The sequence below is a fragment of the Hypanus sabinus genome, chromosome 7 (genome assembly GCF_030144855.1).
Source record: "Hypanus sabinus isolate sHypSab1 chromosome 7, sHypSab1.hap1, whole genome shotgun sequence".
NCBI classification, from domain to species: Eukaryota; Metazoa; Chordata; class Chondrichthyes; order Myliobatiformes; family Dasyatidae; genus Hypanus; species Hypanus sabinus.
Genome location: NC_082712.1, coordinates 140,689,143 through 140,701,840, shown reverse-complemented (window position 1 = coordinate 140,701,840; position 12,698 = coordinate 140,689,143). Strand labels below are relative to the sequence as shown.

Sequence of the window (12,698 nt, the reverse complement as noted above, 5' to 3'; positions counted from 1 at the left end):
CCTCTTTGCCTTCAAAACAAATAATATCATTAATTCTCCATGAATTAATTCCTCCTGCTTATGCATTGTGTGGGGTCATGAGAATGACACGGTTTGGTCAGAGCTTGAATGGGAAAAGGGGGTGCTGCTGGTGAACAGAAACTTGGACATTAAATTAGAGATCTGCCATGACATGTAGATGCTCAGGAGAGTGAGTGTTGGGTAATTGTCACTGAAGTGTTCTTTGGAAGACAAAGGGTCTGTGTCATTATCAGGTCAAATACGAAATAGAATGTCAGCAAATAACTTCAGAGGACTTGAGTTGAATTCCCAGTATGGTTCCTAAGTCAGACACATACTCATCTTGCAGGCACTGTGAAAGCTTTTGGCAGGATTGGCCAGCAAACAGCATGAGTCATTGAATACAAATAAAAATCCTGGTCTATGCAGTATTACTACTTTTCATGTTACAAATGAAGGATCTGGATGATGGAATTGATGGCTTTGTGGCCAACTTTGTGGATGATACAAAGATAGGTGGATGAGCAAGTAGAGTTATGGAAGCAGGGAATCTATAGAAGGATTTTAACAGATAAAGAGAATGGGCAGAGGTGGTAGGTGGAATACAGTGTAGGGAAGTCTATGGTCATGCACTTTGGTAGAAAGAATAAAGGCACAGACTATTTTCTAAATGGGGAGTGAGTTTAGAAATCAGAAGTGGAAAAGAACTTGTGGAAGATTCTCTTAAATATTAACATGCAGGTTAAGTCTGTAGCAGGGAAGGCAAATACAATGTTAGCATTTATTTTGAGATGACTAGAAAATCAAAGCGGGGATGTAATGCTGAAGCTTTATAAGGTGTAGTCAGATCACAGTTGGAGAATTGTGAGCTGGCATTGGAGAGGGTCCAGAGGAGATTCACGAGAATTTTCAGAAGGCCTTTGAGAAGATGCCGCACATGAAGCTGCTTAGCAAGATAAAAGCCTATGGAATTACAGGGAAGTTAATAGCATTGGTGGAGCATTGGCTGGTCAGCAGAAAACGAAGAGTGGGAAGAAAGGGATCCTACTCTGACTGGCTGCAGGTTACCAGTGGAGTTCTACAGGGCTCGGTGTTGGGACCACTGCTTTTTGCGATGTATGTCAATGATTTGGACTATGGTATTAATGGATTTGTGGCTAAATTTTGCCGATGATGCAAAGATAGGTGGGGGAGCGCACAATGCTGATGAAACAGCGAGCCTGCAGAGAGACTTGGATAGTTTAGGGGAATGGGTAAAGAAGTGGGAAATAAAATACAATGTTGGAAAGTGTATAGTCATGCACTTTGGTGGAAGAAATAAACGGGCAGACTATTGTTTAGATGGGGAGAGAATTCACAATGCAGAGATGCAAAGGGACTTGGGAGTTCTTGTGCAAGATACCCTAAAGGTTAACCTCCAGGTTGAGTCGGTTGTAAAGAAGGCGAATACAATGTTGGCATTCGTTTCTGGAGGTGTAAAATTTAAGAGCAGGGATGTGAGGTTGAGGCTCCTTAAAGCACTCGTAAGACCGCATTTGGAGTATTGTGTGCAGTTTTGGGCTGCTTATTGTAGAAAGGATATATTGGAGAGGGTTCAGAGAAGATTCACGTGGATCATTCCAGGAGTTAAAGGGTTTCCATATAAGGAACATCTGGCAGATCTCAAGCTGTATTCCCTAGAGTTCAGGAGAATGAGGGGGGATCTCATAGCCTGAACAGATTAGATATGGCAAAGTTATTTCCCATAGTAGGGGATTCTAGGACAAGAGGGCATGACTTCAGGATTGAAGGATGTCCATTTAGAACTGAGGTGTGGAGAAATTACTTTAGTCAGAGGGTGGCAAATCTGTGGAATTTGTTGCCACGAGTGGCTGTGAAGGCCAAGTCATTGGGTGTATTTAAGGCAGAGATAGATAGGTTCTTGATTAGCCAGGGTACCAAAGGGTATTGGGTGAAGCTAGGGGAGTGGGGATGACTGGAAAAATTGGATCAGCCCATGATTGATTGGTGGAGCTGACTCAGTGGGCCGAATGGCCTACTTCTGCTCCGAAATCTTATGGTCTTGTGGAGAATGATCCTGGGCATGTATGGGTTTACATATGTGGAGTGTTTGATGGCTTTTGACCTGGACTTACTGGAGTTGAGAAGAATGAAGCTTACCGAATGTTGAAAGGCCTGGATAGAGTGGACGTTGAAAGGATGTTTCCAATTGTGATGAAGTTGAGGGGCAGAGGGCAGAGCCTCAGTATACAAGGATATACCTTTAGAACTGAGATGGGGTGGAATTTCTTCAACCAGAGGGTGGTAAGTCTGTGGAATTCATTGTCACAGATGGCTGTGACAATGAATCTCTCTACCACATTCCCACACACATTTTTCTGTTGATCAGTGTTAAAAAAGCCAAATTAAATCCACTGTAATTTTGTAAAACAATAAAGTATGAAGACTTCCCAGAGGGGTGAAATTTTTTTTACAGGTATCATAATACCATAGGCACTCAAATAACATTGAAATATTAAATATACAGCAGACAAAATGAGGACCACCGTCAACTGTAAACTCAACTGGACAAGCTACTCATATTGTGGTTTCAAAATCAGATCAGAGGGTGTGTATTCTCCAAAATGTTATCTGCTTACCTGATTGAGTACTGCTCCAAGAATTATTGCATTGCACTAACCAGAATAATACATGCTGCCTGATTGTTACCCTTCCATGCCCTATATGTTAATTCCCTCTAATACTGCAGCCCAGCAAAAAAAAAAATGCACTGCAGTTCCCCTCTTTGACTATTCAGACAGCTTCTCCCAAACCTGCAACTCTACCACATAAATAGGACAACAGGAACCTAAGCACCTGCAAGTTCCTTCTCAGTTCCTGTACAATCTTGACTTGGAAATATCTTGACATCTCTTTATTGTTGCAAGGTGTTAATATTGAACATAGAACATTACAGCATAGTACAGGCCCTTTGACCCATGATGTGCTGACCTTTTAACCTACTTTATGATCTATCTCACTCTTCCTACATAGCTATCCATTTTTCTATCATCCATTTGCCTATCTAAGAGTTTCTTAAATATCCCTAATGTATCTCCTCTAACATTATACCCAGCAGGATGTTCTGTGCACACCCACTCTCTATGTTTAAAAAAACCTTTGACACACCCCTGATTCTTTCCTCCAATCATATTGATAGGAAGTCATGGAAGTTTCTACCTAAAGCATTTGAGAGGTTCAAAAGGTGGCTTTTAAGGTGATTTTGAACTAAGGTAGTTTAAGGAATCAGCTATAGTGTTGGGGAGCTAGGAGTCAAGCCATTTATTACAGAATATCCAACATCTGGCTGTTTTGCAGCCATAGTATTGTGTTTCTTGATTAATTAAATTTTTGTTTAATTCAAATTTTGCTTCATGAAATTGGCAGCATTAATATCATAAGAAATATGAAGTTCATTTTCTAATATTTTCAAGACTTTATACTTTTATTATTGTTAAATAGCTTGTTTACCATTATGAATGCTTCTTAACTTTCAGAATCTATTGGGTGAAGTGAAGTTAAATTTCTCTGAAGAGAGATCATTTGAAAGATATTCCTAATGTGTATTGCTACTGTTAATTTTGTTTGGCTAAACGAATTTCGGAAGTTGTTCTTTAAAAAGTTTAATTTTAATTGAAATTGGTTAAGGTTCAGTGATTTTAATCTTATGGTTTTGTTTAATATTATTGGAACACCAGAGCATGATATGGATGTCTGATGATGGAATAGGGAAATCTGATCCAAATGCAAATTCATTACTGAAACATTGATTTCTATCTTTGTTGCTATGTTCAACATGATACCTCCTAAATTTTGCTTTTCACTGCAACTAGTTATTTGGGTAAATGTTGGAAATCATCAGATCCAGATCAGCAATTGCTCTTTTATTTTAATGTTGGCTGTGATGAATTCTGAGCACTATTCTTTCACTTCTTTGGCAGAATATTTAATATATAGCTGTACAAAATATGTTTTGCTTGTATTAACAATGTTGAAGTCATGTATAGATATTTGAACAGAAGGCAGAAAGTGAGTGTTGGAATGAGGCAGATTCAGGGTGAAGATGATAGAAACATAGAAAACCTGCAGCATAATACAGGCCCTGTGGCCCACAAAGCTGTGCCGAACACGTCCTTACCTTAGAAATTACCTAGGCTTACCCATAGACCTCTATTTTTCTGAGCTTCATGTACCTGTCCAGGAATCTCTTAAAAGACCCTATCTGCCTCTACCATCGTCGCCGGCAGCCCATTCAACACACTCACCACTCTGCGTTTAAAAATAACAACAACTTACCCCTGACATCTCCTATGTATCTACTTCCAGGCACCTTAAAATTGTGCCCTCTCGTGCTAGCCATTTCAGCCCTGGGAAAATGCCTCTGGCTATCCACACAATCAATGCCTTTCGCCATCTTATACTCCTCTATGAGGTCACGTCTCATTCTCCGTCGCTCCAAGGAAAAAAGGCCAAGTTCACTCAACCTATTCTCAAAAGGCATGCTCCCCAATCCAGACAACATTCTTCTAAATCACTTCTGCACCCTTTCTATGGTTTCCACATCCTTTCTATAGTGAGGCGACCAGAACTGAGTACAGTACTCCAAGTGGAATCTGACCAGGGTCCTATATAGCTGCAACATTACCTCTCAGCTCCTAAACTCAATCCCACAATTGATGAAGGCCAATGCACCGTATGCTTTCTTAACCACAGAGTCAAACTGTGCTGCAGCTCTGAGTGTCCTAGGGACTCAGACCCCAAGATCCCCCTGATCCTCCGCACTGCCAAGAGTCTTACAAGTAATACTATATTCTGTCATCATATTTGACCTACCATCCAGGTCATTTATAAAAATCACGAAGAGTAAGCGTCCCAGAACAGATCCCCGAGGCACACCACTGGTGACCGACCTCCATGCAGAATATGACCTGTCTATAACCACTCTTTGCCTTCAGTGATCAAGGCAGTTCTGGATCAACAAAGTAATGTCCACTTGGATCCCATGCCTCCTTACTTTCTCAATAAGCCTTGCATGGGGTACCTTGTCAAATGCCTTACTGAAATCCATATTCTGTACACTACATCTACTGCATTTCCTTCATCAATATGTTTAGTCACATCTTCAAAAAATTCAATCAGGCTCGTAAGGCATGACCTGCCTTTCACAAAGCCATGCTGACTATTCCTAATCACATTATGCCTCTCCAAATGTTCATAAATCCTGCCTCTCAGGATCTTCTCCATCAACTTACCAGCCACTGAAGTAAGACTCACTGGTTTATAATTTCCTGGGTTATCTTTACTCCCTTTCTTGTATAATGGAACAACATCTGCAACCTTCTAATCCTCTGGAACCTCTTCCGTCCCCATTGATGATGCAAAGATTATTGCTCCCTCGCCTCCCACATCTCGTCTGGTCTCGGTGACTTTAACCAACGATGCTTTTCAAAAGCTCCAGCATATCCTTTTTCTTAATTTCTATATGCTCAAGCTTTTCAGTCTGCTGTAAGTCATCCCTACAAATGCCAAGATCCTTTTCCATAGTGAATACTGAAGCTAAGTACCTCTGTTCTTTCCTCCGGTTCCATACACATTTTCCCACTGTCACACTTGATTGGTCCAATTCTCTCATGTCTTATCCTCTTGCTCTTCACATACTTGTAGAATGCCTTGGGATTTTCCTTAATCCTGTCCACCAAAGCCTTCTCATGGCCACTTCTGGCTTTCCTGATTTCTTTCTTGAGCTCCTTCCTGCTAGCCTTATAATCTAGATCTCTATCATTCCTAGTTTTTCTGAAACTTTCATAAGCTCCTCTTTTCTTCTTGACTAGATTTACAACAGCCCTTGTACACCACGGTTCCTGTATCCTACCATCCCTTCCCAATCTCATTGGAATATGCCTATGCAGAACTCCATGGAAATATCTCCTGAGCATCTGTTCCCAATTTATGCTTCCAAGTTCTTGCCTGATGGCCTCATATTTCCCCTTACTCCAATTAAGTGCTTTCCTAACTTGTCATTTCCTATCCATCTCCAGTGCTATAGTAAAATAAATAGAATTGTGATTACTATCTCCGAAATGCTCTTCCGCTGAGAGATCTGGCACCTGACCAGGTTAATTTCCCAATACCAGATCAAGTACAGCCTCTCTTCTTGTAGGCTTATCAACATATTGTGTCAAGAAACCTTCTTGAACACACCTAACAAACTCCACCCCATCTAAAACCCTTGTTCTAGGAACACGCCAATTGATATTTGGGAAATCAAAATCTCCCACCACAACAAGCCTGTTATTATTACAACTTTCCAGAATCTCTCGCTATTAGCTCCTCGATGTCCCTGTTGCTATTGGGTTGTCTAGAAAAAACACAGTAGAGTTTCTGAACCTTTCCTGTTCATAACCTCCACCCACAGAGATCCCTCCATGTCTTCCTCCTTTTCTGCAGCCGTGACGCTGTCACTGATCAACAGTGCAACGCCCCCACCTCTTTTGCCTCCCTCCTTGTCCTTTGTGAAATATCTAAAGTCTGGCACTCGAAGTAACCATTCCTACTCCTGAGCCATCCAATTCTCTGTAATGGCCACAACATCATAGCCCCAAGTTCTTGTCCACACTCTTAAGCTCATCTGCTTTGTTCATAATATTCCTTATATTAAAATAGACACATCTCTAACCATCGGTCTAAGCGTGTCCCTTCTTGATCACCTGCCTATCCTTGCTTTCTTACTGTCTCTGTTTGTAACCCAATCACCTCTTTCTTTGTCTCTTCAGTTTGGTTCCGACCCCACAACAATCCTAGTGTAAACTCTCCCCAATAACCTTAGCAAACCTCCCCGCCAGGATATTGGCCTTCCTGGGATTCAAGTGCAACCCGTCCTTTTTGTACAGGTCACTACTGCCCCAAAAGAGGTCTCAATGATCCAGAAATCTGAATCCCTGCCCTCTGCTCCAGACCCCCAGCCACGCATTTATCCTCCACCCCACTTTATTCCTATACTCACTGCCATATGGTGTAGGCAGTAATCCCGACGTGAGTACCTTTGTGATTCTGTTTCTCAACTTCCTTCCTAATTCGCTGTAGTCTGCTTTCAGGACCTCCTCTCTTTTCCTGCCTATGTCATTGGTACCAATATGTACCACGACCTCTGGCTGTTGTCCTTCCCACTTCAGGATATTGTGAACATGATCAGAAACATCCCGGACCCTGGCACCTGGGAGGCAAACTACTATCCATGTTTCTTTCCTGTGTCCACAGAATCACCTGTCTTACCCCCTAACAATGGAGTCCCCTATCATTGCTGCCATCCACTTCCTTTCCCTACTCTTCTGAGCCACAGAGCCAGACCCTGTGCCAGATGTCTTGTGTCTAGAGGCAGAGGTAAAACTAGAATGCCGAACACATATTTGATATTGCTGTTTAATGAGGAAGAGGATGGTGTCACAAGGAGTGCAGAAGAGGAGATAGAAGATATGGGATGAAAACAGAAAGCAGTGCTGAGAACACTGGCTATGCTTAAAGAAAAAAAGTCTCTTTGTTTAGGTGGGAGGTATTCTGGAAAGGTGAGGGAGTTGGTGGTGGTGATAAGAATTCTATTAGTTTTTTAAATAGTTACGGAGAGAGATAGGACTTGACCACAGATTGAAGTCCTAAATTGGTGGTTAGGATGAGATAATGCAGAGCTCAATTCGGTTAGATGCTTTGCAGTTAATGGGAGGATTGGAAAGTTGGATGCCTTTAAAAGTGGGATAGGTGAAGTTCAGAGCCACAATGTTCAGTTTGAATGACAGTCAAGGATTAGTGAACCTGGCCAATGGCGTAATAAGGGTATGTGCCAGTTATCGCTTTAGAAGATGTTGCTAAACACAAGCAAGTGGTTAGCTCAGTTAGGCATCTTTATTGGCATGGACAAGTTGTGCCAAAGGGGGTTGTTTTCCATGCTGGATGAAGCTATGACACTAAATAGGTTAGAATAAAATGTTTTATCACAAACATTAAGACAAGAAATATTCTAAAAGAAATTATTGTGGAAGCCATATTGCAATGTTTTTTTAAGTAATAGGCAGTGGTTTTGGAAAATGGTAATTTAGGGCCATACAGTATTTTCTGTGATATGAAGTTATAAGATCCTCCAATATTACTAGATGTTGAGAAATTGGGACACAAAAATACAAATTCATCTTTAAAAAGTCCCCAATCTCCATATTTCTCAACTTGTTTGGGAATTAAAGACGGTAATAGTTAACTGGATGAAATGTCAGTAAGTCAATTTTTATACATAAAAGCTCTTGCAGAAATTTGGAAGTGGTTACACTGTTTGAAGAAGCTAATTATCCAGGAAAACCAGATAGGGTTGTAAACATTTTGGTTTATATTTTACTAACTCGATGACAATTTTCTAAGCTAAGTATCCTCAAAATGAGCAGTCTTCTTTTATGTCAGGATCACGTTTTATTTGTGTATATTATTGTCTGAGTTTATTGAATCCATTACAGTGTGTTGTCTAATGACGAGGGTAGTAGTTGCAAAGGAAACACTTTTTTTTTGCAGCTTAGTCAGCACTTAGTAAATAATATATCTAATTCAGTTACCTGTTTAAAAAAAAGTCCAATTGACAATCTTCTTAACTGAAAATGGTGAATGATCTACTGACGCTATCTGTTGAGGTCTGGAGTCTAATGTAATATCTGGCAATTAACCTTGTCTAGTCTGTTTAATGTTGATATGAGAAATGGTCTACATTTAAATTTGCAGGACAACTTTAAAATTTACTAACAGAATAGTCTTTTAGTCTTGCATCACATTTAAATTTGTGATGTAAAACTAAATAATTATACTGTTAGTAAATTTCTGGCTTTAAATCAAAAGTGCCATTTATAAAATCATCTTTTAAGAATAACAAACATTTTGCAATAGTGCTTTTGCTGTGGGATAAATGTTTATTATACTTGACAAAATGCAACATTTTATGTTATGAACAGTCAGGTATCAGCATTCATTCAATACCTCAGAAAACACATTCTATCCTCAAGGCATACAGTTGTAGTTTGAATGTGAACATGTAAAATAAGTTGACAGTTCAGTAATGCTTTGAGGAAATGCTACATTGTTGGAGGTGCCATCAGTAGAAGAAGCACAAAATTGGATAAGTCTTAGAGGCACCAAATATTATTTACCCTCTCTGGTGAAAAGAAACATTTAAAGAAGAGCAGGAGTGTTTTCTTGTATGTTTTGAACAATATTAATTTATTCTGTTGTTGGATCTTGTTAAAGCTCAATTTGGCTGTTGAATTGAGCTTTTTACCAGCTGTAAATGTAATTCAAAAAGGCTTCTTTTACATTAAGTATCGTTTGGGCCTAAGATTTTGCACGCATAAAATTGCAAGTCTTCCTTTAATTTTTCTTGAACAGGAGGTCTTTCTATTTGATGTTGATGTGATAATTTTTCTCAGAAAGAAAGCCATGGGAACTTTTAAGTGCCAGAAGTTAGCAATTCTTGATCTTTCTTTTAATAATTTGTAATTGTTTGTGAATTCAATTGAATTTTGTTTGTTGCTTTTAATAGATTTTTAAGGAGTGAAATGTCTGAATGCATCATTTTGAATCACTCAGGAAATTTAATCAGTTAACTTTTGGGCGGAAGTTATTCTCACATACTTAATTTCCACTTTGGGTATATACAGTATGGTGAGCACGTAAGGAGAAATTCAACCTTATTGTCTCAGGAACACTTTTCACTAAGCATTTCTAGGACAAAATAGTCTTCCCAGTACAGTTCCAGAGTGGGAGCTCTTAACTGGAAAATCAGTTAATTAAAATTCAGTAGGCAACCTCCACTCCTTCACCTCCTCGATGTCCATATTGCTCCCCACCTCTATCATTGCTTAATTTCTTGATTTCCCTCAATCTATCCACAAGTGCTTTTATTTTCAATCCCCCACCATCTATCAATTTATGTACCATTATTTTTCAGGCTTTGTATGACCTGTGGCTACAGACCATTGTTAACACAACCTCTATTTCAAATGCCAGGACACACCTTTTCAAAGTTTAAAATGTGCAGAGTTTTGGTCATTGATGTTCACCCAAGACCTTACAAGACTTTAGGGACCAAGTGTTTAAAGTTGTCTTGTGTATTGTAATTGTACAGCACGGAAACAGGCCCTTGGGGCCTATCACATTCACACCAACTATCAAGCAGCTATCAAGTCTTCCCTAATTTTTTTTAACTCTTGCATCCATGTTAATTCCACATGTCTTATAAGAGGGATAGCTAATTAGCCTAGCCTCCAGCATACCTTTACAATGTGGGAGGACATTGGCGCACATGGTAGGAAACCCATCAGGGCATGAGGCAAGCATGCAAATTCCAACCTGATAATATCCAAGTCAGGATCAAACCTTGGTTTCCAAATTTTGCACTTTTTTTTGTTCATTGGTATATAAAGCAAAGATGATTTGAATTTAGAATTTTTTGCTTGACTTATTTGTTGGTTTTCTCTTTTCAAGTTCTTTAGGTGTTGGTTCACAGGCAAATGGACCTTCCAGTTCAAACTTGTTGACAATTCCTAAATCTCGATCTGCATCCTTATCTTTAACATCTCACCATCTTGGGCCCAGACGAGCAGGTAACAAATTTTGTTTCCTTTTAAAATCATTTTTAGTTGCTCTTTATAAAACTAAAATAGCAATCAGGAAAGAAGTTGCTGCTTAAAAAGTCTAGGATCTACAAGCAGCTTAAAATGAGAACTTACAGAATGGTCTTCGTATGCAAAGCTTGCACCTTTTTGGATATAGGCATGTAGGGATGTGTAAATATCAAAAGAGAGCACTGCTATATTTTTTTCTTTGTATGGATGAATGTCAAGAGTAAAGTGGGAAAACAGAAAAAACGATTTCATTTAGTTTAAAATAAATCCTGTTTTCAGGTCACTTGACACCTACTTCTCTGCTTTATGACTGGTTTCCTTCTGCATAAATGATTTACCAGTTACCTGGCCTTTATTTTTTAAAGCTGTCTTAGTCAACAGGATGGATCATTAATACTTTTCCAGTGGGGCTGCCAAGTACAAACTTGTTGAAAGAAGCTTAAAAGCGTTATCACTGTTGCCTCTGGCATGATTGAAAGACTTTCTCATTTAACTTATCACTCCCTGATTCAGACATATCCGGGTGTGGTATTCAATGTTCCCTCTAATTGTAATGACCAGTGTGTGCAAAAATCTTGTGCTGTGTAATTTTTTGCCTAGTGACAACATCATGTGCACACTGAATTTTATATATTAAGGTATTCATTTTAACAGCAAGCAAAACATTGTCAATAGGAACTTTGATCTCTGGGTTTGATCGTTTTCACTCTCATTCAGCTGCACTCTCACAAACATACTTAGCAAGCTTGTAGTGGGTAATGAAAGATTTTTTCACCAGAGCTCTTGCACACTGTGATTTGCTTGTTAAATGACACTTTAAAAAGTCATGCTTACAAATATCACTCCACTTCTTCCCACTTGCAAATTTTCCAGCATCGTGATAGTACACGCATGTCACACCAGTTTCTGTATTTATTGTACGTCATAAGCTTTCGATATAACAATTTCTACTGTTTCATTAAGTCATTCTGCTTTATATGAGCTAGCAGTTCTTTTGTGCTTCACGCCGTTTTCTTCTTTGGAATTCAATATAGTGAATCAATAATTTCTTCGATTTAAAAAAAGCAGTATAAGTAAGCCAGTTCTAAAATCTGCAGACAATTCATCGCAAACTCCACATTGTCAACACCGTCCGCATCAGAAACCAGAAAATGAAATGTGATTGTGTACAATTGTGAAATATATTAAATATGCCAATGAGGTAGAGGGTGACATGCAGTTTAAATTCCTTTGTGTGCTGGTAGCAAATGATGCATTGCACACATCTTAAAACAGTGTTTCTCAAATGGGGTTCTGTGAGAGATTGTAATTAAAAAAAATAAAAATCATTTTCTGAACATTGTACATTGCGCAATGCTAGAGCTCGCAGTGGTGGGCTGTGACCAGAAAGTCCCATTAGCAATCTCAGCCCAGTATGGCAGAGTGCAGTTGGACCATGTTCATTTGGTTGAGTCCATCCTCAGTTTTCAGTGCGAGATAGGGGAGGTCATTGATGATTGGTCAGTACTGTATTGCACGAAGGGGAGGACGGTAGTCTGATAATTGGTGAGCACTGTATTACACAGAGGGGAGGATGGTAGGCTGATGGTGTGCGCTGTTGAGCACTGTTTTACATAGCAGGGAGGACAGTAGGCTGATGAGGAGCATGAAGTATGTTTTCTGAGTGTTGAATGGACTCTTCCAACTTGGGTTGTGATGTCAACCACTCCCTCCTGGATTACCTTCCCTAACTTCCTGTAACGTGCTGCCGATTGATTTATGGGTGCGAATAAACTCTACTGGTGGTGTAGAAAACTAGAGGGAAATTTTCATTCTAAAGAAAAATTTTTACATGCCGCATTCAACTGCTGGCGTGCCACAGATAACATATTTTCATATTTTGTGCAGTTTTCTCATTTAGTTACTTATTATGCCATTCTTATGCAACAATGGACACAAAGAAAATTCAGTCTTTACAATGAAAGCTACTTATCAGTGGATTTTACATGAACTGGTGATCTGAGTTGTCCT

General features: G+C 39.4%; 1 protein-coding gene across 2 annotated transcripts in view; it reads left to right on the top strand.

The window, feature by feature from the left end:
• pde3b (phosphodiesterase 3B) overlaps positions 1-12,698 on the top strand; it is a 191,496-nt gene that overhangs the window by 144,563 nt on the left and 34,235 nt on the right. For both annotated transcript variants that reach the window (XM_059975776.1, XM_059975777.1), the window contains exon 5: positions 10,549-10,667. In XM_059975776.1, the coding sequence (XP_059831759.1) occupies positions 10,549-10,667 (119 nt within the window). The remainder of the gene's footprint in view (positions 1-10,548; positions 10,668-12,698) is intronic.